The following is a 24,899-nucleotide window of genomic DNA, read 5'->3' on the forward strand; positions in this document are numbered from 1 at the left end:
TCAGGAGGAAGATCGACTTCCGTTTAAGTCCATCCTAAAGTAGATTATTAGAAAATTCTTTTTCCGGCTTTAGGACGTTCCAGCCAATGCTAGTTCCCGAGTTTTCTTTTGGTGATGTACTCGTTATTTTGATGAGCATAGACACCGGTGTATGAGTTGTTATACCTACAATTAGTAGAAATCCCTGAAGTAGTAAGTATTTTCTCTATAATTAATGAAACCACCTTACTGGACCAGTTCCTTACCAATCATCCAAAACCAACTATCCAAGCAGGCTCTAACCTGTAATCAACCTATGGTGGCACTATTAATTGACGATACTGTTCGATATCCAAGAAGTGTCAACCAGTATTTAGGCGGTATGATTTCTGATACCAGAGACATGCTAGTATCAATGAGTGATACCCTTATGCTAGGACGCCGGTTTACAGTTTCAGGGTAGCGAACAATATCAAAATATCGTATATGCATTAATTAGCGGTGCGACTGTTAGACTGATTAACAGTGACTACTTGAGCCGAAGAAACTAAATCATGGACACTTAAGAGCTGACCTTGTATTAAGACAGTAAACTCACGGTTATGTTAACCATATTACCTATTTAGGTATTCAAAACTTCTTCGACTAGCCACCTCTCGATCACTTCCATAGGTAGACAGTAGGATCGAAATACGAAATGATATCTCACTGTTAGAATGTTTTGAGTGTCGAGAAAATTGTGGTATAGTACATTTCGAAGATGTATACCTTTGACGTCATTTCTCAAAATTCTACTTGGGATGCCATCAAATGCGAGAATTAGAATGCACCATTGATCCACCTTGTTAACACCACATTTATTCCCCTTATTTCTTATAGAACAACTCCTATATCAGTTTTCCTTATGACTTTTCGAACAAGTCCTACTTCATTCAGAGAACTTAGTTACTTAAGCTTACCGATTAGGAAATTATTCAACCAAACCCCTTATCTAGGGAACCTCAAACCTATCCGCGAATGGGAAAGGTCAAACCTTAGGGTCATACCTAGATTTTAGCAACTTCCTCGGGTGGCGATTAAAAATCATTATCCCCTACTTTAAGTTGATGGTCTAGCCGACCAACCTTTGTAACTCGAGTTTTCTTCCATAACCTGATGAATTTTAGTAGCTTCGTCAACGACTTACTTACTCCAGTGACGAATCTAATCTTTAAACATCAACAGTCAGCTTTATATCAAATTCCTCAACTGTTAACTTTGATTAAATTGGTACTTTCTTGGGAGACGTGATCTCCGCAGACGATATTATTTTCTTTTTGCAAAAATATTATAGTGGAAACAAGTGGAAATTCTCACAAAGTATTGTGAATTTCAAGATACCTTTGGTTTTGTTGATTTTATTCGACAATTTGTTAGCGATCTTTCGGCTATGGTGTTTTCCTCACTTATCGACCAAGGAAAGTTAGTTTAGTTTAGGGTTGTTAAAGATGAGTAAAGTTTCTGACAACTAAAGTGTTGTCTCATCTTACCTCTGTTTTACACCTTTTTTTTTACTCCGATCATTTCAAAATCCAGTTTGACGTGTTCTTCGAATGTTTCGGCTGTGCAGAGACAGCATAACGGAGTATGGCCTTTATTTTCCAATGGTTAAAACCATTCAAAACAAACCATCTTATCTATGACCTTAAGTCAACAGTCGTCATCTTTATTCAAAAGCTAGATGACACTTCTTTGTGGAGAAATGTGTTCAAAGTCTACACCAACCTCACAAATTTGTGGAGCACATTTTTGCTAGGAAAGAGCCAAATTTCTGACAGGGACGATGGAAGAACTAAATCAACATCTACTATTGCACTATCATGTATTATCCTGGTTGTGCAAACATATTTACTGCTATAGCAACAAAAGATGCATCTACCCTTGAACTTCTTTAGCTTGTCTTATCCTATCCTATTCGGGATTCATAAGCTACAATTTGACAATACTCACAAGTGATCAAGAATTGTTCAAGTCTTTATAATCACCTCTTATGTCTGAGTAGGGATAGGAAAATATCGCCATACACTCCTAGTGCAAGTTTCTTGTACATGTAGATATTTTGGTGAGATACGGTGATTATCAATTGACTTGACAAGTCAATTCATTTTCCGAAGGTTCAAAAGGACAACATTTTTCACCTCTTGGTGCTGGAAGGTATTCCAGTTAACCTTGGGTACATGTGCACTTCGTATTGCCTTGAAGCGAAAACACTGTCTAGAAGAACCATTGACGTTAAAAGTGAAGTCATGACTATTAATTTCTCAATCACCCAGGAAATACTCAGTTGAATGAATCTTACCGTGGTGATTTGAATACCTCGGAAGCTACTGTTGTAGTTTGATGCTACGTTTTCGATCCAGTTATCTCATACTCTAGATTTAAGGGACTTGCTTTGATCCTCAAGTTCTCAAGTATTCTTATAGCTTTCTCGACATACTTTTTCACTAAATTCGGGAGTTGCTCGCTAAGGAGTTGCGGACTACATGGTTAGATTACGTGGCAGGTATGTCACTGTGGTATCTCATTGGGATGTGTGTTTTATTTCTAAGTTTTTGGGAAGCCTTCTTGAAGGCCACATGTAGTAAGTTTTGTCATCGACTACATTTCTTCTTCAAACTAACGGCCAGTCTGAGTGAACTACATGGATCTTTGTGGCATGTTGTGTTTATCTGCTCTTTAGTGGTAGCATTATCTTATTAGAAGCTTATTTCTGTTAGAACTGCTTGTAACTACGGTTACTATTTTTGGTCTTGGTTGACAAGTTGAAGACGTAGTTTGGAGATTCTTTGCTTAACACTTGTTTGATAAAGGAGTTTTACAAACAAGTGTTCAATTGTGAGAGTTCACAATGTAGAGATTTTATTTTATGGTTGTTGTTGCCCAAGGGGGGGTAGTGTGTGAGCACAGTAGAGACTTGACTAGATGTTGTTTGTGTAATTCCCAATGGGGCATGATGGTAATATTGCACCCTCGGGAGTTATTTACTTGCTTATCATGACAACAGTGAGTTGTCGATATCGTGAGTTGCAGACCATAATATCAATGACTTATTCGTTGGATTCGTTGAGCAAATACATAGGTAAATTCTTTTACGTTAGTACTTACTTATGTGTTTGCTGTATTTTACCTATTTATTACTTGGGCTCGACCTAAGGATATTATGTACTTACTTTTAGAGTGCGCGACACTTGGGATCTTAGTAGAAAAATCCTATGTTTAGTTTTACTATTAGTACAACTACTCTAAACCTTATGTTGTTATATATATGTATTTTCGACGGGACGTTAGTACATATAAATATTTTCAACGTTTTGTTTTTGCGAAAACTATTATATTATAGTATTGTACTAAAGAACGACAGTTTCTTCCTCTCGGCTCTCTTTGAAACAGCCCTTCCAAGGGCCTTCCACAACAAACAACTACAACAACCCTCCACCACCATCCTCTCCCCATTAGGTGAACCCCAAAAAACACCCCAAACCTTTCCCTTACCCTCGGTCGACACTATTCATTGTCTTCCCCAACGAGTTTCTTGTTTTTCCGACATTGGTAAGCTTATAAAAACCCTTAGGTTGTGTATTAGGGTTAGATCGAAGCTTGTTTTAAGTTGTGTATAGTGTGAATCGCAAAAAATAGCTCGGAGTAGCTTTTCCAAACTTTCTAGCAACCACCATCTCTTTCGAGGCATTTTTCGGCCAAACCATGGCGAGTTAGCTGTTATGCAAGGTACTAACCTATTCCTGCCATCGAGTACTACAACTTTCATGTTTAGATCACTTGATTTGGTTGAGTAACGAAAAAGTTATGAGCCTTGGAAAATCAACCAAGAAACCGATCAAAAACTTGGCCTGAAAATGGATCAACCCGACCCGTTTGTCCTGAAATCCAAACCCATTTAGGCTGAGACCCAGCCCAATTACCCCAAACCCAAATCCTTTTAAGTCTAGGCCTTGGGCCAGATTACCCAAACCCAACCCAATTATTTTTATTTATTTCTTTCTTTCCTTTTAAAAAACCCAAAGGCATTGCGTCGGGCTTTCAAGCCCAATACCCATTAAACCCCAAACCCTTTAGGCCCAGTTTGACCCGAATGTTGATCTGGTCAATGCTGACCGTTGACTTTGACCCTTGACAGGTCAACGTTGACTTTTGTTGATTTTTTCAGGTTTTTATCTTGGACCTTCCTAGGCTAATTTCGATGTCCTGAACCTGATTTTGACGTCCATTTTCCTAAATTCAATCGTTTGAGTGGAGTTTTATTAATTGTACATTTGTAATTATTATTGAAGGCTCCGACTTCCTAGCTCGAATGAATGTGGTATCACAAGTAAATGTGAGTGTGTCATTTCTTTTTATAAGTATACGCATACAATCTAGATACTTTTTCTCTTGTTACTAGAGTAACATCCATTAGATTGTTGACTACTATTGCTTTTATTCATGATTTGATTATTCATCAAATGGATGTGAAAACAACTTTTTTGAATGGAGATTTAGATGAAGAAATCTATACGGACCAACCCAAAGGTTTTGTTGAACCTGGACAAGAGTGTTACATAAGTTGACTAAATCTCTTCATGTTTTAAAGCAAGCACCTAAACAGTGACATGAAAATTTTGATTCCTGCATGGTTAAGAATGGTTATAAAACTAATGAGAGTGATAAGTGCGCATATTATAAATCATGGAATGACTCACATGTTATTATTAACCTCTATGTTGATGATTTGTTAATTTTTTGCTCAAATGAATTGTGATTAATGAAACAAAAAATATGCTTAAGAGCGATTTTGACATGAAAGATCTTGGTTAGGCTAATTTTTCTTTAGGCATGAAAATTACAAAAACATGTGATGGTATTATTCTTGATCAGTCGCATTGTATTGAGAAACTTTTGAGAAAATATAATTTTATTGATTGCAAGCATGTTTCCACTCCTCAAATGTTCACTAAATTCCAGTTGAAAAGGAAAATGATGTGATTAATCAAAAGGAATATGCTAGCATAATTGTTAGTTTGAGCCTGACATTGCATATGCAGTTGGAGTGCTTAACAGGTTTACCAGTAAGCCAGGTAAAGAGCATTGACATGCCATGGAAAGAGTAACGAAATATTTACTTGGCAATAAGAATTATGGTTTATTTTATAAAAAAAATATCCTGCAGTACTTGAAGGTTTCAGTGATGCTGACTAGAACATTATGTCATGTGATTCTCTTTCTACTACTGGTTATATTTTTACAGCTTTTTGTTGGAAATCAAAGAAACAAACTATTATTGCCAATTCAACCATGGAGGCTGAGCTTATTACTTTGACATCAGCCACTCAAGAAGAAGAATGGTTGAGAGATTTTTTATATGACATTCCACTTTGGGAAAAACCAATACCATCTATTGTAACTCATTGTGATAACACTACTGCAATCGGCATGATGAAAAACCGTTATTATAACGGTAAATCTAAACCGATAAGAAGAAAACATAGTGTTATGAGATCTCATTTGAGCAGTGGTACCATCACTAAGAATTATATTAAATCTGATGATAATCTTGCAGATCCATTAACCAAGGCATTGGCAAGAGAAAAAGTATGGAGAACATCAAAGGGGATGAGATTAAAGCTCGTAAAATCATGAGCCATATATAAGGACACCCAATCCTGTAATTAGAGATCCTAATAATTGGGTTCAATGGGAAAATTGAATCATATGATGGTCGTAAGAGATGCACTATTATTTGTACTCATCCCTATAGTGTAAGTGCATTTTTCTTGTAATGTTTTTAGAGGTTGAGTTTATTTAAACTCTTAATAAAATCTGTAACTCGTTTTGAGTGGGATGTTATAATTACAGGAGCATCCTTGATAGGTTTTATCTATATGAGTGTAAAAGTGGGGCCGCTTTCTATGAGAATTGGGCTTGTTCTCAAACACACTCAATAAAACCGGGATTAGCACAAGGTCATAACGTGCTATCTATAAACCGGGATTAGCACAAGGCCGTAACGTGCTATCTATTAAAGCTCAAATTAACACCTGGATTATTATGTGTGAGCAGTAATTCTTATTTTCCCTTAAACAGTTGTAGTTCAAGTATGAGACAACTATTAACTTTGGAATTTTCACTAATGGAGGTTCAATGCAGAGTTACACCTTCATGATGCATAATGATCCATCTTTGGCCAGTATTATTTTCTTTCTTTTCTTCATAATTAATATTCAAAATGAGTGGGGGGAATGTTGGTTTATTTTTAATATTATATCAATTAAATTAATTTCTGTTTGTACCATACTTAGGGCCTCCATATTTAGATTTCGTATAAATACGCAGGGGACTCAAATGTAATTATGTAATAAATGAAGGGGCAAATATGTAATAAATGAGGAGCCCTTAGTCTATAAAAGGGACTCCTCACCCTCACAATCCTCAAGCCTCAGATCCCCAAAGAGAGGCTCATATCCAGCAACCCCCTCACACTCTCAAACTCTCTCTTTCTCTGGGGGACTCCCCCTCACCCTTGTAATCCATACATACAGTTAGAGAGAAATACAATCAACATCAGTGTGGACGTAGCCCAAACATTGGGATAAACCACGATACATATTGTGTTCTTTACTTTCTTGCAGATTCACTGTCGGATTTACGTTGTTTCAAGACCTCCAGTTTTATGCATCAACATTTTGCGCCATCTGTGGGAAACGATACGAAAAGTTATGTCAGTTCTTTTTCATTTTTTCACCTCCACCGTGAATCTGAAGAACCCAGAACATCCCTCCTTGGGCTTTTCCAGAAAACTCCCAGCTCTCTCTCTTCGGAGCCATCCACACATACAATGGTGATCTGGTATGGGAGAGTCAACCGCAAAAACCATGCAAACCATACACACCATAGCCGTCAGATCACTTGATGAAAGGAGAGAACGTCAAAGAAGAAAATGTATGCTTTGATTTTAATTTTTATCTTTTTAAAATGGATGTAAAGATAAATTTATATATTGAATTGGGTTTGTAAGGGTAATTTGGGTTTAAAAAGATATTGAGTCTTATGTTCGATTCTTACTTAAGACGAATTTGAACCACATTATTACTAGTCTATTATGAGGCTACCTTAAGTTGGGTGTAGAAAAATGTTGCATGGGTTTAAATAAAATTTCCCTAACTACAAATACCAACTATTGATTGATTGGTAAAAAAAAAGCGTCTTAATTTAGATTGAAAATTCATTAATTCATATTTTCATAATTGTTTTAAAATATATAGTTTACCTCTATGACTCGGATTAGGTTTATCATTGGATGACTGCATTGCTGATATTGATTGTCATATGTGTAACAAAGTAAATTAACCTTCCAAACTATAGTAAATTAACCTTCCAAAGTCGAGCATTTTTGTTTCTTCCATGAGTCTAACAGATATTTCCCTTGGAATTGAAATAAACCCTGGCTTAGATCGAGCTATTCCAAAACTAAAAAAATACTTGAGTCCCCCCAAAGTCTTTCGTATCAAACTCATTTTTCTGGTATTCCTTCAATTTTTATATTTCTTCATCATCATTGCAAGTAGCAATCATATCATTAACATAAATAATTAATTAAAATCACTCTGCCTTTACGGTGCTTCAAGCATAAAGTACAATTTGAGTTGCTCTACTTGACCCGTACATCTTCCGAAACTAAATCGCCCAAACCATGCATGCGCCAACTGCTACAAGCAGCGAAGAAATGAAAAAAATTTGTGTCCAACTTGTCGGAGATGATCATTTACTCATACCTAGATCATCTTCTGTCTTATCCCTCAGCAATTGGGATCTAAGCTGAGGTTATGAGATATGATATTGTGATAGAATAATTTTTAAAAAGAGAAAACAAAGAGCTATATTATCCAAACAATAAAACAATAGCATGTGTTACGTGTAAGGTTTTCAACACATGATATTATATTATTAAATTATGATGTCGAGTAGTGATGAACCTGATTTATGTAATTTGTTGTGAATTATGTGGCTTAAACAAAGTTCTTATTTAGAATAAGAACATTAAAAAAATATCTCCAGCAAAAATTAATCAGCATCATTCCTTCTTTTTTTTGGTCAAACAACATTATTCATTTACTCCAGCAAAAAATCCAACTCTACCCCAAACTTCAAAGAAACTAACAATGAGCTGGTGATCGAATGGTAAATGACTGATTACGAGGCTTTCTTAAAACTAAAAACTGAAGGTCTCAAGTTCGAAACCTGTTACTGGTGTCGAAGCCAAACTTGTGGTCAGGAGCAAGGTATTAAATATCGATGATATCGGAAATATCGGTAGTCTAAAAATACGGAAATATCGATGGAAATATCGGGATATTATCGATATCGATAAAAATAATATGGAAACCACGGAAATTGTAAGAAAAACTTGGAAATTTTTATTGAAACTTTGCAAGATGTTTATTTAGTCAATTATCTATTAGTTTATCACAAAAAATTGGAAGGAAATGCATTGCATGATGGATTTAATTGATTTAAGTTGATTATATAGTGAGCTGGCAAACATTGTGAGTGTAGAAAATATGTAGTAATTAATGAAAGAAGTTTAAACACACCATAATCATTTATATATAATGAATTAGTATAATATTTTACACTTTATACATTGCATGTAAGATACATGAGTGACTTAGTACCACATAGAGTTCCTATGAGGTTTAAATTTTTCACTATCTTCATCATCTCTATGTGTAGAGTGAGTGTATTGTGAAGAGTAGTCATCAAATGATAAATCCCCAAAATAGTTTTGCATGTAATTGTTAACATGTCACCCATATGGATCTGAGATTGGTTGACGTTGTCCATAAGTAAAATCATTTGAAGATTGAGTCTCGGATTGTTTCCATGAGTTGCTCGATTCCATCCCAACAGGAATGGGATATGAAGGGTAGGGAAATGGTTAGTTATGAGTATAACCACAGTTACTACTTCCCACTCTAACAGAGTCCGAAGTTATAGATAACAAGTCATCTTCTTGACTTGACAAAATCCCCTTGCCTGTTTCTCTACGAGTATAGTTCTTCCCTATGGCACCAATTCCTGGTCCTGCCCGCCTACTGCCATGGTCCTCATCCTATGTTGCATGCGTGAAGTTTGCCTCACCAGTGAATGGGCTCATAAATCCGGGAGGTGGTCCAACATAGTTTCCATATCCACCACCACTACATCCAGCTCCACTATATCCTGCATCATTCTTACCTCCGGTGGTAGGTGAGTCTCCTGATCATGTACTAGAGTTATCATCAGTATCAGCACGATGTTGTGGTTATGTAGGATTGGAAGAAGGTGAAATTCCAGTGTTTCTTGGTCTTGGGCGCAAAAGTTCTTCCAAAGAGTCAGCGCTGCTAGATCTCACATCCTCCTCTAATACTCTTTCTACATTTATGCCTTCATTACGTGCTTCTTCAGCAACTCTGGGAGCTGGGTTGCCTTCATCATCATCTAAATGAAGAGGTCTAAACCATTGATAAAATTGGTTACCCTCTGTATCATCATCTTCAACAACAATATCAAACACATCTAGTGGGTCACCACGGTCGACATGATTTATTTCTGCTTCCTTATCTCGAATTTGAAGCTTCATGTTGTAGTAGCAATAAACTAATTTTTCCAACCTACTATGAGCCAACCTATTTCTTTGCTTTGTGTGTATGAGTGCAAATGTGCTCCAATTTCTTTCACAAGCAGATGATGAAGCTGTTTGTGATAATACTTTGATTGCTAACTTTCTCGCAGTTGGTGCATCAGTCCCATACATGATCCACCATTCAGCTACAATGAAAAACAATGTTGATAAGCCTAATAACTCCAACAAATTCTATTCTAAACTGATAGTGAAATATGTTTACACTCACTAGGAGACATTTTTGTTCGAGCAGCAACTGATGTTGGTTCTCCAAAAGTTCTTCTTGCATCTTTAAACCATGTTAGCTGAATTCAATAAATCGTGTTAGCTTAATCCAACAAAGTAATTATTATAATTTAAGTAATTGTGTACCTCATTTCCAAATTGGCCAACTGTTGGTGATGCAGGGTCTAATTTAGAGTATACATTATGTACAACACGTGTAAGGGTACCATCATCTTCAATACCGAGTCTGTATTGGTATCAAGGATTCAAATAATATGCTGTTCAAAGAAACATATACTCTAATAAGAGAAATAATACTTATGCAACTAAAGAAATGAATTGAAAATTATGACATAATTTATACCTGCTACATGCAAATCATGGTATAATGTTTTATACCTTCGGTCTTCAATTATCTTTATGACCCACCTTGCACCATGGTTTCTTTCCAATTCATCTTTCACTACATGCATCAACTTATATATTGCCTCCATAGTAGGATACACTTTTGTGTCAACGATCCGTAAAACTTTGTAAAGAGGTTCAAACACTTGGCACACATGTTCTGATTAAGTCCAAAAAGTATGATCAAGCACTATACTTTCCACCATACGACCTGCATTTGAGCGGCTCAAATTGTGGTTGGCCCAATCGTCACTGGTGAATAGTTGCTTCAACCCTGCTTTCTTCTTAAGTAGGCTATCTAATGCAATATAGTTGGTGGCGAATCGAGTGGTTGCTGGACGAATAATTTTTCCTTTGCAAAATTCACGCATCTTTGTCAACAACCAACCGTGATTGTAAATATAATTTGTGATCGTTCTAGCTCTTTTTACCACAGTAGCAACATTATCTCTCTTCCCCATTGCCTCAAACATGAGATCAATACAATGTGCTGCACATGATGTCCAAAACACATTATGATGTTTCATTAACTTTTTTCTAGCTTTGACAAATGCAGAACCGTTGTCGATCACAACTTGGACAACATTATGCTCTCCCACCTCCATGATTACATCCCTCAATAATTTGTAAATATACTTGTAGTTCTTTATATGGTCTGAAGCATCAACAAACTTCAAAAAAATTGTCTTTACCTTGGAGTATACCATGAAGCTTATGATAGACAATCTGGTCGAGCCAGTCCATCCGTCACACATGATTGTGCAACCATTAGTTTCCCACTTTGACCTCAACTTGTTAACATACTCGCAAATGTCTTTATATTCCATATCCAAATATTTGTTTCTTACCTTATAGGGAGTGGGAGGTTGTACTCTAACACCGGCCTGTTGACATCCCACTACCATATTTTTGAAATGATGTGATGATGCCTTCTCAGCAGGGACATTTTCATAGATAAAGAACTTGCTAATTAGACGCCTCATTCCCTCCTTCACATTACCTCCAGTGAAATAACTCCAAACATTCTTTTGACGTGCTTTAGATGACTTATATAAACTTAGGGCTATTGGTGGTGTTGGTTGTTATTCTCTAACACTGCCTCCCCGTCTCATTTGTGCACCACCACTTGTCCCGGAACCTTGTGCTCTATTAGGAATTTTATGAAGGTGTTCTCTTTCCCATGCTGACTGTTTGGAGGCACGTAATGCTTGTTTCAAACTGCGTCGTTCTTCAGGTCTCATGTCATCACCACATTCGTCCTCATCGTCATCATCATCACTGTCAACCGCTTCGCCAATTACTTCTCCTCGTAGCCGAGCTCGAATATTTTCCATTCCATGTGTTATCTTTTCCTTTTGCTGTTTTTTATTTTTTTTAATAATGTGGTGATGAATGCCTTCACTTATGGGGGCACATTATCGCATCGTTGGACATTTTTTGCTGGATCTAATCCACTAAGATGGTATTTAAGTCGTGTCACTCCGCCACTCTTCATTACCCGACCACAATATTTGCAAATTGTGCCATGTTTGTTTCCGTCTATTGGGTCTCCATGTTCCCAAGCTGGATCACGTTTAGTAACTCCACTGGACATCTTAAACATACCTATATTTATTTTTCATGAAAATTAGACAATTTTTTTTTGGCCAAAAAATATAGTACTAGTGATGACGGTTATATAAGAGAACCTAAATAATAAAATTATTATACAGAAGAATTAAATACGAAGTAAAGAAAATGATTGTAAAAATTTAAGTAATTATAAAAATAATATGGAATAATAAAACCTAATATTAATGAATAATAATCCAATATGATAAAAAAAAAATCCTAATATTAAACATAGTAATGATTCTAATGAATAATAATCCAATTTAATGAATAATCCAATTTGATAATAATCCAATTTGATAATAAAAAAAAACCTAATAGTAATGAATAATAATCCAATTTGATAAAAAAATAATCCTAATATTAAACATAGTAATGATTCTAATGAATAATAATCCAATTTAATAATAATCCAATTTAATGAATAATCCAATTTGATAATAATCCAATTTAATGAATAATAATCCAATTTGATAATAAAAAAAACCTAATATTAATGAATAATAATCCAATTTGATAATAAAACCTAATATTAATAAAATAATAAATAACATTAAACATATTAAAATTATCCTAGGGAATAATTACACAACATTACTTAATTACTTAAAAAAATTAACATGTAATTGTTAACATTACTTAATTACTTAAAAAAATTAACATACGAGTCCACACAAATTTTTTTGTTGTATAAATTACAATAATATAAATATAAGTTTGTAAACCTACCTTAAATATGGAACCTTTTGTGTTGAACCTTTGGAATGGATCTGGAATGACTCTGAAAGAGGTAAGGGAAGAAGAAGAAACAAAAAGGTGTAATAGGGGTTTTAATTTTCAAATGGTCAAAAAATGAGTGATGATCTGATACAGAGGCTCTGATAATGTGAAAGAATATCACAGTGGCACACGGTTTTAAATGATCTGATACAAGTTATAATTGTAAAATTGTACAAGTAATTCTAAAAGTTGTCAGTAAGTTCCTAAGTCCTGAGTCCTGAGTCCTGACAGGAACCACACACACACACACACACACAGACACGCCACCACACACGCAGACACACAGAGACCTCAATCTCTCTCTCGATCCTTCTCTCTTCTCTCCCTTCTCTATTCTCCCACACACACACACACAGAGATCTCTCGATCTCTCTTCTCCCTTCTCCCACACACACGCACAGAGACCTTAATCTCTCGATCATTCTCCCACATGGCCTTCTACTCCTCCCTCGCCTTCCTCCTTGTCCGCATCTTCCGCCTCGTCAGCACCGTCTCGAGTCGAAACTCTCATCTCTCTCCTTTCTCTCTGCACCGAGACCCACATACACACACGCACACCATCGCACCTGCTTCAGGAAGACACCCACCTCGTCTTTCTCCCTCTCCTTCTCGTCTCTGCAACTCGGCGAACGCAGGAACCCTCCGGTAAGTTTCTTGAATTTCTCTGGTTAGGTAAGCTTCGGGTTTACCTCTTTCTGTTCTAGATTGAAGCTCAGATGTGAAATTTAAGTTCTATCTCGTGTTTTTGCAAGGTTTTTGGGACGAAATCGGTTCGGGAATAGGCACACCCATCTCCGGCGAGGCCATGGGTGTCGACGAACTTTCCGAACACCTCCGACCGTTTCACGACAAATGGAAGTTATAAAAACATTTATCTTGTCTTCTATTTCATTTTGATACCTAGATCGGAGTCTAGGGTGCTCTTTTATAGTCGGCCGGAGCCCTATAAACTCCGGCGTTCTTCTCCGATTTGCACAGATCTAAAATTTGGCGATATTATCGGTAATATCGCGATATTTTGACGAAAACTAATTGGATACCTATTAAAATATCGTTACCACGAAAAACCGATAATATCGGCGATATTTCGCCGATATTATCGGCATTTAAGACCTTGGTCAGGAGACACTGAAATATCTCTGTGAGTCTTCTCAACCCCAAAAGAAATGGATAACTGTGACTTGACAGCAGTAGTCGCGTTGTTAAAAGAAAGGAAAAAAACTTCAAAGCAACCCAAAATTATTCATTACTCCAGCAAAATTAATCAAATCTCAAAACACCAGTTTTCTGTTCTTTCTTCCTGTAGCTTCTGCTCGACATGGGAATCAATGCACGACCGTGCTCGCTTGTTGCTCGACGATTGTAATTGCCGCAGTTCTTCAGTGAATCAGAGAGCTAGAGCTCATTGCCCGCCACCTTCTTCATCCTCTGCCCCTGCATCAAGGTTAGTAGGTCAGAAGTTGATTTGAACTCTCGAATCGATCCAACAACTTAAACTCATTCGATGAACAAATTCCCAATTCGTCAGTTTTCGGGTTTGCCCAATTCGATTCCAAAAGAACCCACCTTTACAAACCCCACAATTTCTGGGAGTTTTGGGAAAATGAATCGGAATCCGATTCCTATACCCCACAGAACGATTCCTGAACCCAAAGGGCAGGACCTTGATTTTGTCAATGTTGTAAACAGCCATCTGATTCACTCGGATTGGGCTAAGCTTAATCCCTTATCGACCGGTCTAACTGCTTTTAGAGTTAAACATATATTGCTGAAAATTCAGAAGGATTATGTTCTTTCCCTTGAGTTTTTCAATTGGGTTGCTGCTCGAAACCCGAATGCACATACCCTCGAAACACATTCCATGATTCTCCACATTCTCACCAAGTACCGGAAGTTCAAATCCGCGGAGTCTATTTCGAAGAAGATTCTTGTTTCGGGCTCAATTGATTTGCCTTCCAAGTTGTTTGAGGCGATTCTGTATTCGTACCGGTTGTGTGACTCATCTCCTCGTGTCTTTGATTCGCTGTTCAAGACTTTCGCGCATTTGAAGAAGTTTAGGAATGCCACAAACATGTTTTGTCAGATGAAGGAGTACGGTTTCTTCCCAACGGTTGAGTCTTGCAATGCGTATTTGAGCTCATTGCTTGATTTGCATAGAGCGGACGTTGCTTTGGCGTTCTATAGAGAAATGCGGCGTTGTAGGATTTCGCCCAATGTCTATACTCTTAATATGGTTATGGCTGCTTACTGCAAATCGGGAAAATTAGAGAGCGCTGTTGAGGTGCTCGAGGAGATGGAGAGCATGGGTTGTAGTCCTAGTGTGGTGTCGTATAATACACTGATTGCGGGACACTGTGATAAGGGTCTTATGAGTTCGGCTTTGAAGTTCAAAAACTTGATGGCGAAGAATGGATTGCACCCTACTGTGGTAACTTTTAACACGCTTATTGACGGCTTTTGCAAGGCAGGAAAACTACAAGAAGCAAATAGAGTTTTTAGCGAGATGAAGGCCGCAAATGTGGCTACTAATACAGTAACTTACAATAGTTTGATAAACGGGTACAGCCAGGCAGGTAATAGTGAGATGGGCACTAGGCTTTTCGAGGAGATGTCAAAGAACCGAGTAAATGCTGATATACTGACTTATAATGCACTGATATTGGGACTCTGCAAGGAGGGTAAAACAAAGAAAGCTGCGTATCTGGTTAAAGAACTTGATGCAAAGCACTTTGTCCCGAATGCCTCAACCTTTTCTGCCCTTATTGTAGGACAGTGTGTCCGAAAGAATGCTGATCGTGCCTTTCAGTTATGCCAAAGCATGATAAGAAGTGGTCATCATCCTGATGAGCAAACTTTGAAGACGCTTTTATCAAGCTTCTGCGATAACAGAGATTTTGATGGAGCAGTCCAAGTCTTGGAAGAAATGGTAGAGAGATCTATTGCTCTTGATTCAGGTATCTTATCTGATTTATGTCTAGGACTTCACCGATGTGGGAAAGAAGAATTGGTAAAGTCATTATGCGGTAAGTTGGAAGCTAGACGACTCATGCCTCAAGGTTTTGATAAAAGGTCGTACCCAGTGCACAAGGTTCCCGCTTTACGCAGGGTCTGGGAGAGGTGAATGCCGGCTAGAACTGAACATTTAAGTTTTTCGATAACATGTAGATTCGTGTTCTGTTTGTAACTTTGAAAGAAAAGGTTCAGCAGTGTTTTCGATTAAACATGTAAGTTTTTAAACTACTCTCTGTTCTTCGCTCTTTTTCCTTCCATCCGTCCGAAACTCTTGTCAAAAGTGCGATTGATGAGCAACCGTACATGACTGTGTCCCAGCAATAGTTTTTCCCCTGGAGTTTTTTCGAGTCGCCAAATATCATTCGGGTTTTCAAACCACACTTGGGGTGCGTTTGGTACGTGGGACGGGACGGGACGGAACGGGACGAGGCGTTCCGTCCCGCGTTTGGTGCGCCAAAAATGGGTGGAACGGGCTGTTCCACGGAACAGATTTTGGGTGTTTTTGCGTCCCACCTCCACCCCCTGGAACGGGTTTGTTCCACGTCTGTGGAACACAATGTTTTACCATTTTAAGACAAATATACCCCATGTCTTTTTCAAAAATTACACCTTCGTTCCGTCCCGTCCCGTTCCGTCCCGTCTGCGTACCAAACACACCCTTGAGAATTGAGATACAATACTAATGTTGGAGAGTTACTTGAGTTCCATCACTTCCAATCTCATTCGTTACGTCCTGCTGCAAAAGGAAATAAGGAAGGGCAATTAAGTTCAGATAATTCCTTCTTGTGGTGTTCCGAAACCATTCATTCTTGTGTTGCTGCCTCGAAAATCTGGGCCAAACTCTTCCGATTGGACCCGATTCTCGAGTTTGTGCTTCAGGTGGCACAACGTTTGTGTAACTGCAAGTCGAACACTTGCATATACCCAGTATGCTGTATCTATGAAAATATATAATATCATCCAATCGAGACCCAGAATGCAAAAGCTCTCAAAGCAACAACTCTTAACTCTCTAACAGCGTAAGGTGCCAAATGTGCGTACAACAAATCAAATGTTTTCATCAGCTCTGTGTAAGTATCGGAATTACAAATTTCATATAGCGAGGACCTGCTCGAACCACCTACTTAGATATATCAGAGATTCTAACTACGTTACGATTCATCTTCACCAGCTTCAGCGGCAGCTATCTGAGAATCCAACGTGTTTATCAGCTGCTCACTAACTGTTTTTGCCACGGATACCATGTCGAGAATGATGCTTGGATCAAGGCCTGCACCACCCCGTTTGGTCAACCCGCAGATGTGCCCTTGCCTATTGACGGAAATTGAAACAGCCGAGCTCATTTGTGATTCCTCTTCTGAAGTGGCATCCACAATATAGTGCTTACCTACCTGAAAAATATATGCAGATGATTCAGTACAGGGCATAAAGCATTTGCAATTTGCTAAAGGACAGAGGAGACGGTTAAATTTTGTCACCTTTGTTAATGTAACTATGACAGGGACCTTAGATGTGTCAAATTGCAGAAACTCCTCGTCGCTTACATCAACCTCCGGTTGCTCATCCCCAGATGCACCAGCTGCAACATTTACTCTTGGGATGCCTGTATTGCTCAAAGCAGCCTTTGGGAACATAAGTTTCGTTATCTTTCGTTTTTTTTTTTTTTCACTTTATTTGGAAACAGAAACAACATCAAGTGTAACTCTTAATTCTTTTGCTAGCCACTAAATTTTGATGTGCAAACACTTTAGAGACTCTGTCAAATATACCTGCTGCCATTACAAGATACGAATTGTTGTAAAGACCGGCTTGCAAGAGCACTAAGCTCGAACTAGGAAATATCGGGATAGAATTATATTTACTAATTTATTTATGCTCAATGATTATATAAGTAATGTGTAAACAATTATCAAGTACCTTTATAGCAGCACCTAGGGCATCTAGAAGATTCCCATCTGAACTGACAACAAGGCCGTCAATGTAAAGATCCCAACAGATCTTTCCTTCCACAACTACTAGAGAGGAGAGTTCAATTCCAGCACCTGAGACAAACAAAGGCACCCATATTTTAACTCTGCAGTTGGATTCAAATACGTTCCACTGAGAAACTATTGCCAAAAGTGAAGACAGACCAGATCCACTTTTACCACCCAAGAGGCAATGTCGAAGAGCCACTGAGAGTTCTGCTGACAGCTCCTCACCCCCTCTACCCTGCAGACATGTTAAAAAAACAACAGCTTGGCAATAAGTATAAATGCATTGGTCATACAAAGGCAAAATAGATATTCATCCTCTGCAATGGACCAGTAATTCATACACCAAACGGAGAACTTCAGATTGCCTAATGAACAATGAACATAAACTGAGAGATAGTTCCTTCATATTTTATCAGTGCGTGAATTCAAAATAAAAACATAGTAGACTGTCTACAGGCTCATGAAGAAACCAAGATGTCTAGAAAACCTTAATTCACAGAGTAAAACATTAGAAGAAAAAAGATGATCAAAGCGTTAACCTCAAACATTGGTGCTGCGGTTGGACTGCAATCGACGTTTATAAAGACCTTTCCTTTGTCGGGTTGCAGTGCAGTTGGCCTTCCAAGTTCAGCCTGCACTCGGTCAAAATTACCAGCAAATATGATATTACAAACAACAGCATGTAAAAGTATGAGCTTAAGATCAACACCGTAACGATACCTTCACACTAGCAATGACATCCGTAGCCCCCATCCTGACCCTTGCCGAACCATTTGCCTGCGCAACGGCCACAAAGAACGGCAATTATAACTAAATAAGTAAAATTTCATGTTGCACAAAGAAAAAATGCACTACTTTTAGTGAAAATATGACAGATATTAACCTGGGAAATTACTCCAGTTTTGACATTGATGGGCCGAGGCGTCAATCTTTTTCGACCATCAGAACGAATGTCCTGTGCAATACCGCCCTGTATAAAATGCTTTTCTCCTATGGATAGTCCCACCATTTCTGATATAATTAACTTCATAAATATCAAGAAAAAAAATGAATTACTGCAGCAATATATTACGTCTATAAATAACTAAAAAAGGGCACCAATCCTGAGTGCTCGTATGTCAAAGAGAAAATCTACAGTTTTCTCAATCAACGTCAACAACTAGGTCTAAGTAAAGGCAGCAACTTGGAATGAAAAATTGTCAACTTTTCAACGAATATTAACAAGCAAAGAGGAATAATTACCGAGCAGAGACAATGCTGACGAAGCCCTAATCAGTGACAGAAGGCGGTGGCCGTGGCTGTGGCGGCGTTGCTGCGGCTGAGAGAAGATGCAGAGGAAAGGCTGTAGGGCTTAGGGTTTAGGGATTTCAACATCTGAAATTAGGGAATTCCGATTACGGAATACTCCGGTGTTACCAAATTTAAGGGAATCAAAGTTTAGTGGGTCCCACGCAAATTTTGGAATCCAATTCCGAAATTTGGAGGAATTAGACTCCTAACAATTAGATTGGTATTTGGATTCCGGAGGATTGAGGGGGTGAGGAATCCATTTTTCTTACCCATTGTGCCCTCGCATAAAAGTTGAAATTCCAAATAAACCCAAGCTCTCGTCCCCAGTGTTATCCCTCTCCTTCTCCCTCACCAAACAACAGCAAACCCAAAACCAATTTAAAGAAAAATCAGAACAGAATCGACAGCTCATACAAATGAAAAGGATTGAGAGGAACTCACTCAACATGAAAGTATTCTAAACGAAAAAAATGGGAAATTGATTCGGAAGCTGGCATCAAAATTCGAGGAAACCCATGTACTTGGATAATTCCAATGATGGATGATCAGATGAGAGAAGCACGTACCTCAATCAAACAAAATCGAGGGTAGCAGTCGGATTGAGGAAGATCGAATGGAATCGAGGACGCAAGAAACAAAGACCTCTTCTTCCTCTCAGTCTCCAAGTCGCCCTTTCTTCTGTCTCTCTCTTACTCTCCTTTTTCTTTTTCTGTTTTCCTATTTTTCAATACTATGTAGCACACTTTTAAATTTGCGTCGTGTTGAGGCAAGTATACAACATATGCACATCCAATAACTTTATATGAACATAATTTATTTATGTAAGGGTAATATAGTAGTCAATTTAGTTTTCATTCCGATTCAACTGAATAAGTAAACAACTTATATGGACTCAACATCATTCCTACTCCGATTTCAGAAAGTTTTAGTAAACAACTTCAACAAGAATCTGATTCTGATTCCATTTCATTTCAATTCCTCTTCAATCCAATTCCTCATCGATTGCCATTAGGGTATCCGCTTTTTATTTTTCTGTTTTTTTTCTTTTAGCAGGAACAGCTTCTTCTAAAAACGACAACGTTTTGCTGGTAAATTTCCCCCTCGGGAGACGCTCTATATAATCGACACGTGTTGCTTATATCTTTTTCAACCGTCAGATTAGTATACGATGACACGGCGCGTGCACATCGCCGGTGAGGCCATGAAACTCGAACCTAACCGAAAATTCCCAAATCTTCCACCTGTGAAAAATTAGGGTTTTTCATTTTCTAGGGTTTTGTATTCGGTTCGTCTCCCGGAAAATTTAACTGATCCGATGGGTCGTTCCCGCGCGGTTTCGCAGGCGGCTGTCGACAACCACAATCAGAGGTCAGTGCAATTTTTACCAATTCGCTGCAAATTTTCAAGCTTTATCAGACGATAAGCAATTTAATTTCCCAATTTCGTCTAACAGAAATTGTTTACTTTTTGTGTAATTTTCAGTAGGGGCAAAAGAAAGAGAACGGCTTCGGGGGCGGAGGCGGCGGAAAACAGCGGCACAGCTCAGAAATCTGTGGCCCAAGAAATCAGCGAACCGAAAGGAGCTTTCTACCATTGCAATTACTGCAACAAGGATATTTCTGGGAAAATTCGGATAAAGTGCGTGGTTTGTCCAGATTTTGACCTTTGCATTGAGTGCTTCTCTGTTGGAGCTGAGCTTACACCTCACAGATGCAACCACCCTTACAGGGTTATGGTCAGTCCCCTTTACATTTTCAAAGTTGATTTCTTTCTGGTACATTAGACTAGTTGAAATTGCTTGAAGAAATTTTGAATTTTTAAGCTTTGAGTATGGCTAGAGCCAATTTTAGAATTTGGAAATGGAAAAAAGCGAGACTGGGATGACCTTGGTGTAAAATGCATTAATTGGGAAAAGATTGAATCGGTTTTCTGACCCGAATTGAAGCTCTATATACTTATACTGCCTACAAATAAGAATGTTTTCCTTAGAATCATAGAATGCAAGCAACAGCCCCATTTAGATTCACCTCAAATCTGCGTAAGCATCTATGAGTAATTATTTTTATTTGTATATAGAGTATTTTTCGAGCTTGTACTTTCTTGTCAAAAATAGGAGATGCTTTCAATATGACATGGACTATTAATCAAGCATGCATATAATATATGCAAACTTTTTGGTTTTTAAACAGGACAATTTGGCTTTTCCACTTATCTGTCCAGACTGGAATGTGGATGAAGAGATGCTACTGCTCGAGGTATTGAACATACTGATTTTTTTTTTTTTTTTCAATTCTTATGATAAACCTGTATCTTTTATTTTTCCGGTGAAACTAATAAATTTGTGTCGTGTATCACTTGTTCTTTGATCATGCTGCTTAGGGTATTGAAATGTATGGATTTGGGAATTGGACCGAAGTTTCTGAACATGTTGGAACAAAAACCAGACAACACTGTATTGACCATTATAAAGCTATTTATATGAACTCTCCGTTCTTTCCTCTCCCAGTAAGACCAGTGTTCTAATTAATGCATGTCCCCACACACGTGATATACACACATAAATTTATAAAACGCAGAAATTATTACTAATAGTCTTCATGATATCCCTTAGGACATGTCTCATGTTATGGGAAAGAGCAGAGAGGAGCTTCTTGCTTTGGCTAAGGGGTCTGATGAAATCAAGAAAGGTTAGTTTGCGATGATTTCTTATTAGCTGATGCCTGAAAGCAGCTGTGTTTTGGTGTGTGATTCATGATTTAAGATGCTTCAATTGGTTAATATGGAACCGTTCAGTGGCTTAAGTGATGCATGCTTGTTGAATGTGGTGAATGGTGATCTTCTATTCTGCAATTTGTATTCAAAGGATCCGCGAATTGTTTTCCAATGCTATGTGTTATTTGTTTGTCATAGATACTGACAATCCTTTGGATTAATTAGAATGTCTGGCTCATCTGTTTCGTTTTTCTCTGCAGAAGTTCCCATGCTTGTGGAGATTACACTGAAAGAAGTGTCTCCCTTTTCTGCAGAAGTCAAGTATGGTATTTTTATTATATTTAGTTCCTACTTTAGGTTCAAGCACTTGTTCCATATCTTCTTTTTAATTTGTTTCTTAATTTTATTGATCAGATGTGAAGAATCAAAAAACAATCCAGCTTCCCAATCGTCGTCCAACTCAACTGCTGGTACACCAGCCAACATATTTGAGGCAGTTTTTAGCAATCTCATTTTTGTCATGTGTGGTTACCAGTTAAGCATGCCTGGAAATGTCTGATTTTCTGTTTTGCATCAGATGTTGCCAAAGGGTTGGTCCCAGGTGCTGTAAAGAAGGCATCCAACAAAAAGCAGATTAAGGACGAGACTAAAGTCGGTAAAGTGGAAGGTATGGTTTTATGGTTACTTCCTGTATCACAATTATTGTACATGTACTGCATCATACACACATCTACTTTTACATGTCTTTAGAATTTCACTAACTGACTTTTTTCTTAATTGTAAGAAGCATTAGTTATGTATATCCACAAAACTTTATTGCCCAGAAGTTATTTCCCCCACAGAATAGTTGTTGTCACTTAAATATTCATGTTATACTTGATACATATTTATATATTATGGATTTGTCATGTATTTGGTTTAAAGCTCAGTTTTATGTATTATTAACAGAAACTCAGGTTGACCGGAGCGTTGGAGAAAAAAAACTGAGGAGTTTAGGGGAAGAGGGACCTATTACAGAATTCAGTGGCTATAATTTCAAGAGGGAAGAGTTTGAAACTGAATATGATAACGATGCTGAGCAGATTCTGGCCGATATGGAATTCAAGGATACTGACACTAATGCTGACCGTGAATTGAAACTACGAGTTCTGCATGTCTACGCAAAAAGGTATTTATATGGCAACTTTGATAGATTAAGGCTGATAGGTCTATTTTCAAGTTCAAAGCAATTTTAAGGAAGGGAACAATCTAAAGTTTTAACAAGATGAAGTGATTATTTTCGTTACGGTCAGAAAATTTATACAGAATTCTATTTCTGTCATAATTATTGCAAATGCTAGGCAGCATGTCACACATTATCTCATACAAGTGATACTGTATCTCACCACGTAACAAGTTAGCCTTGCTGTCTGATTTTCCCCTTTTTTCCCCTTGTTATACTCAATTATATGTGGGAATTTGGCAGGCTTGATGAGAGGAAACGTAGGAAGAAGTTCATACTTGAAAGACATCTGCTTTACCCCGACCCTTTTGAGAAGGGCCTCGCACCTGAAGAAAGAGAAATATACAAGCGCTTCAAAGTTTTCATGCGGTTCCACTCAAGTGAAGACCACAAGGAATTGCTTAAGAATATCATTGAGGAACAACAGATTGTCAAAAGAATACAGGATCTTCAGGTCTGATGCATGCCTCACACTTGACTTGTATTTATATTACCTTATTTCCCCCTCTATACTGTGGGTTGCTCTCGTTGAGTAAACAATGGGAACATGACTACATTATGTTTGTCACATTCTTTTACATGATTCGAAGTCAAAGGTACCGTGGCTTCCCACGGTTAATGTGACTAGTTCAAATTACCCCATAACAAACCACTCAAACTCAGTTACCTTTTAACTTCCCATCACCACATGAACTCATTTTGTTAGTTCTCTCGGACCGTATAATAAAAAACGACCATGTTGCATAGCGTCTTCTCAAATTTTTTTTGCATTAACTATGCAGGAAGCTCGAACTGCTGGCTGTAGGACAGCTTCTGACGCCAGTAGATACCTTGAAGAGAAGAGGAAGAAGGAAGCTGAAGAAAGTGCCTTAAGGATTAAGGAAAGCTCACAGGCTGGTAAAGGCTTGCAGATCAGCCCTCGGGGATCTTTCAAGGGATCCACAGTTCTGCATCCCTTCAGCAAGGACTCATATTTAACTACGCAAGCTATTTCAAACTCCTTGGATTATTGGGATGTCACTGGGCTAGCCGGGGCTGATTTACTCTCCGAAGCCGTAAGAACGCCAATCTCAACGTGCTTTTTTTTTTTTTTCCTTTTATGCGCGAAATTATGTTTTATGATAGTCGATGTGGGGCATAATACATGCAGGAACGAAGACTTTGCAGTGAGATCAGAATTCTACCTTCACATTATCTCAACATGCTGCAGACCATCTCCATAGAGATTGTAAACGGCAATGTTACAAAGCAAGCGGATGCCCGTAGCCTGTTTAAGGTTGAACCGAGCAAAGTCGATAGGGTTTACGACATGCTGGTGCAAAAGGGAATGGCTCAAGCATAGTTAGGTCTCCAATCCTGGTTCTTGTAATCCTGTACAGTTCTGTTTGTTGATTGAAAGGGAAGATCCCATTTCGTTCACTTATCATCGCATGTCCTTTAAAATTCTTCAAAATCTTAATTTGAGTACATCTCCTGAGAATGTGGCACAACAAAATGATTCCGTGCCTACTGTCGTATGCAACTAGGGATTAACCAAATACAGGAACTTAGAGAGTCATAAAACAGATAAGAATGCCTCCCTCATTTACATATTTATCTTTAATACAAGCGATAATAGGGACGGGTTATCAAACTTTTGCACTTGTTTATGTTAATGAGAAATGTTAAAAAAGTTGTAAATTTATGTGCAAATGGAAGGAAATTCTACAAAAGTATCAAATATCAACGTCGTAGACGAAAATGAAAACAATCTCAAAAATAAGAACACAAGAGATTTAACGTGATTAGGCTTAAAGCCTACATCCACAGGCAAAGCACGGCGAGGAATTTCACTAAACAAACGGAGATTACAAAAGAGTTTAAATACTCACAATCCAAATCCCACTAAACCAAACGAGTAAAGAACCCAAAAAAAAAGGGAAAAGATTCCCTCAAACTACTCTCTAACTCACAAACTTACAAATTGACTATCACCAAATTACCACATGAATAA

At 37.9% G+C, this 24,899-nt stretch overlaps 3 protein-coding genes across 12 annotated transcripts; 2 read left to right on the forward strand and 1 right to left on the reverse strand.

Moving 5' to 3' along the window:
* The first annotated feature begins 13,922 nt into the window (after positions 1–13,922).
* Positions 13,923–15,934, forward strand: LOC126610822 (pentatricopeptide repeat-containing protein At4g26680, mitochondrial). Its single transcript, XM_050278953.1, has one exon. The coding sequence runs from the start codon at positions 14,199–14,201 to the stop codon at positions 15,813–15,815; it is 1,617 nt and encodes a 538-aa protein (XP_050134910.1). The 5' UTR covers positions 13,923–14,198; the 3' UTR covers positions 15,816–15,934.
* Positions 15,935–16,683: 749 nt separating this feature from the next.
* Positions 16,684–19,730, reverse strand: LOC126610823 (uncharacterized). 10 transcript variants are annotated; one of them, XM_050278962.1, is made up of 10 exons: positions 19,539–19,730; positions 19,242–19,312; positions 18,925–19,000; positions 18,566–18,706; positions 18,403–18,459; positions 18,222–18,314; positions 17,839–17,917; positions 17,624–17,748; positions 17,185–17,328; positions 16,684–17,097 (listed from the first exon to the last, which is right to left on the reverse strand). In XM_050278962.1, exons 4-10 carry the CDS (start codon positions 18,689–18,691, stop codon positions 16,858–16,860), a joined length of 864 nt encoding a protein of 287 aa, XP_050134919.1. In that variant the 5' UTR covers positions 18,692–18,706; positions 18,925–19,000; positions 19,242–19,312; positions 19,539–19,730; the 3' UTR covers positions 16,684–16,857. The 10 variants fall into 10 exon arrangements, with proteins under 10 accessions (XP_050134919.1, XP_050134916.1, XP_050134920.1 ...); XM_050278959.1 differs by having other exon boundaries at positions 18,925–19,056; XM_050278963.1 differs by having other exon boundaries at positions 19,242–19,319.
* Positions 19,731–20,121: 391 nt separating this feature from the next.
* LOC126610821 (transcriptional adapter ADA2a-like) lies at positions 20,122–24,329 on the forward strand. Its single transcript, XM_050278952.1, has 12 exons — positions 20,122–20,340; positions 20,455–20,707; positions 21,162–21,227; positions 21,352–21,477; positions 21,584–21,659; positions 21,945–22,005; positions 22,099–22,154; positions 22,262–22,351; positions 22,633–22,852; positions 23,150–23,360; positions 23,689–23,961; positions 24,057–24,329. Exons 1-12 carry the CDS (start codon positions 20,288–20,290, stop codon positions 24,246–24,248), a joined length of 1,677 nt encoding a protein of 558 aa, XP_050134909.1. The 5' UTR covers positions 20,122–20,287; the 3' UTR covers positions 24,249–24,329.
* The last annotated feature ends 570 nt before the right edge of the window (positions 24,330–24,899 follow it).

This window comes from Malus sylvestris, chromosome 17 (genome assembly GCF_916048215.2).
Source record: "Malus sylvestris chromosome 17, drMalSylv7.2, whole genome shotgun sequence".
NCBI lineage: Eukaryota > Viridiplantae > Streptophyta > Magnoliopsida > Rosales > Rosaceae > Malus > Malus sylvestris.

What these genes read in the sequence shown, in the direction of transcription:
- LOC126610822 (XM_050278953.1), top strand. Translation starts at nt 14,199, where the DNA reads ATGAACAAATTCCCAATTCGTCAGTTTTCGGGTTTGCCCAATTCGATT.
- LOC126610823 (XM_050278955.1), bottom strand. Translation starts at nt 18,691, where the DNA reads ATGGTGGGACTATCCATAGGAGAAAAGCATTTTATACAGGGCGGTATT. An exon ending in AAACTGGAGTAATTTCCCAG is followed by an intron (nt 18,460 to 18,565) that starts GTTAATATCTGT and finishes GCCGTTGCGCAG; the next exon opens with GCAAATGGTTCGGCAAGGGT. An exon ending in CCCTAGGTGCTGCTATAAAG is followed by an intron (nt 17,329 to 17,623) that starts GTACTTGATAAT and finishes ATGTTCCCAAAG; the next exon opens with GCTGCTTTGAGCAATACAGG.
- LOC126610821 (XM_050278952.1), top strand. Translation starts at nt 20,288, where the DNA reads ATGGGTCGTTCCCGCGCGGTTTCGCAGGCGGCTGTCGACAACCACAAT. An exon ending in CTGCATGTCTACGCAAAAAG is followed by an intron (nt 22,853 to 23,149) that starts GTATTTATATGG and finishes GGAATTTGGCAG; the next exon opens with GCTTGATGAGAGGAAACGTA. An exon ending in CTGATTTACTCTCCGAAGCC is followed by an intron (nt 23,962 to 24,056) that starts GTAAGAACGCCA and finishes TAATACATGCAG; the next exon opens with GAACGAAGACTTTGCAGTGA.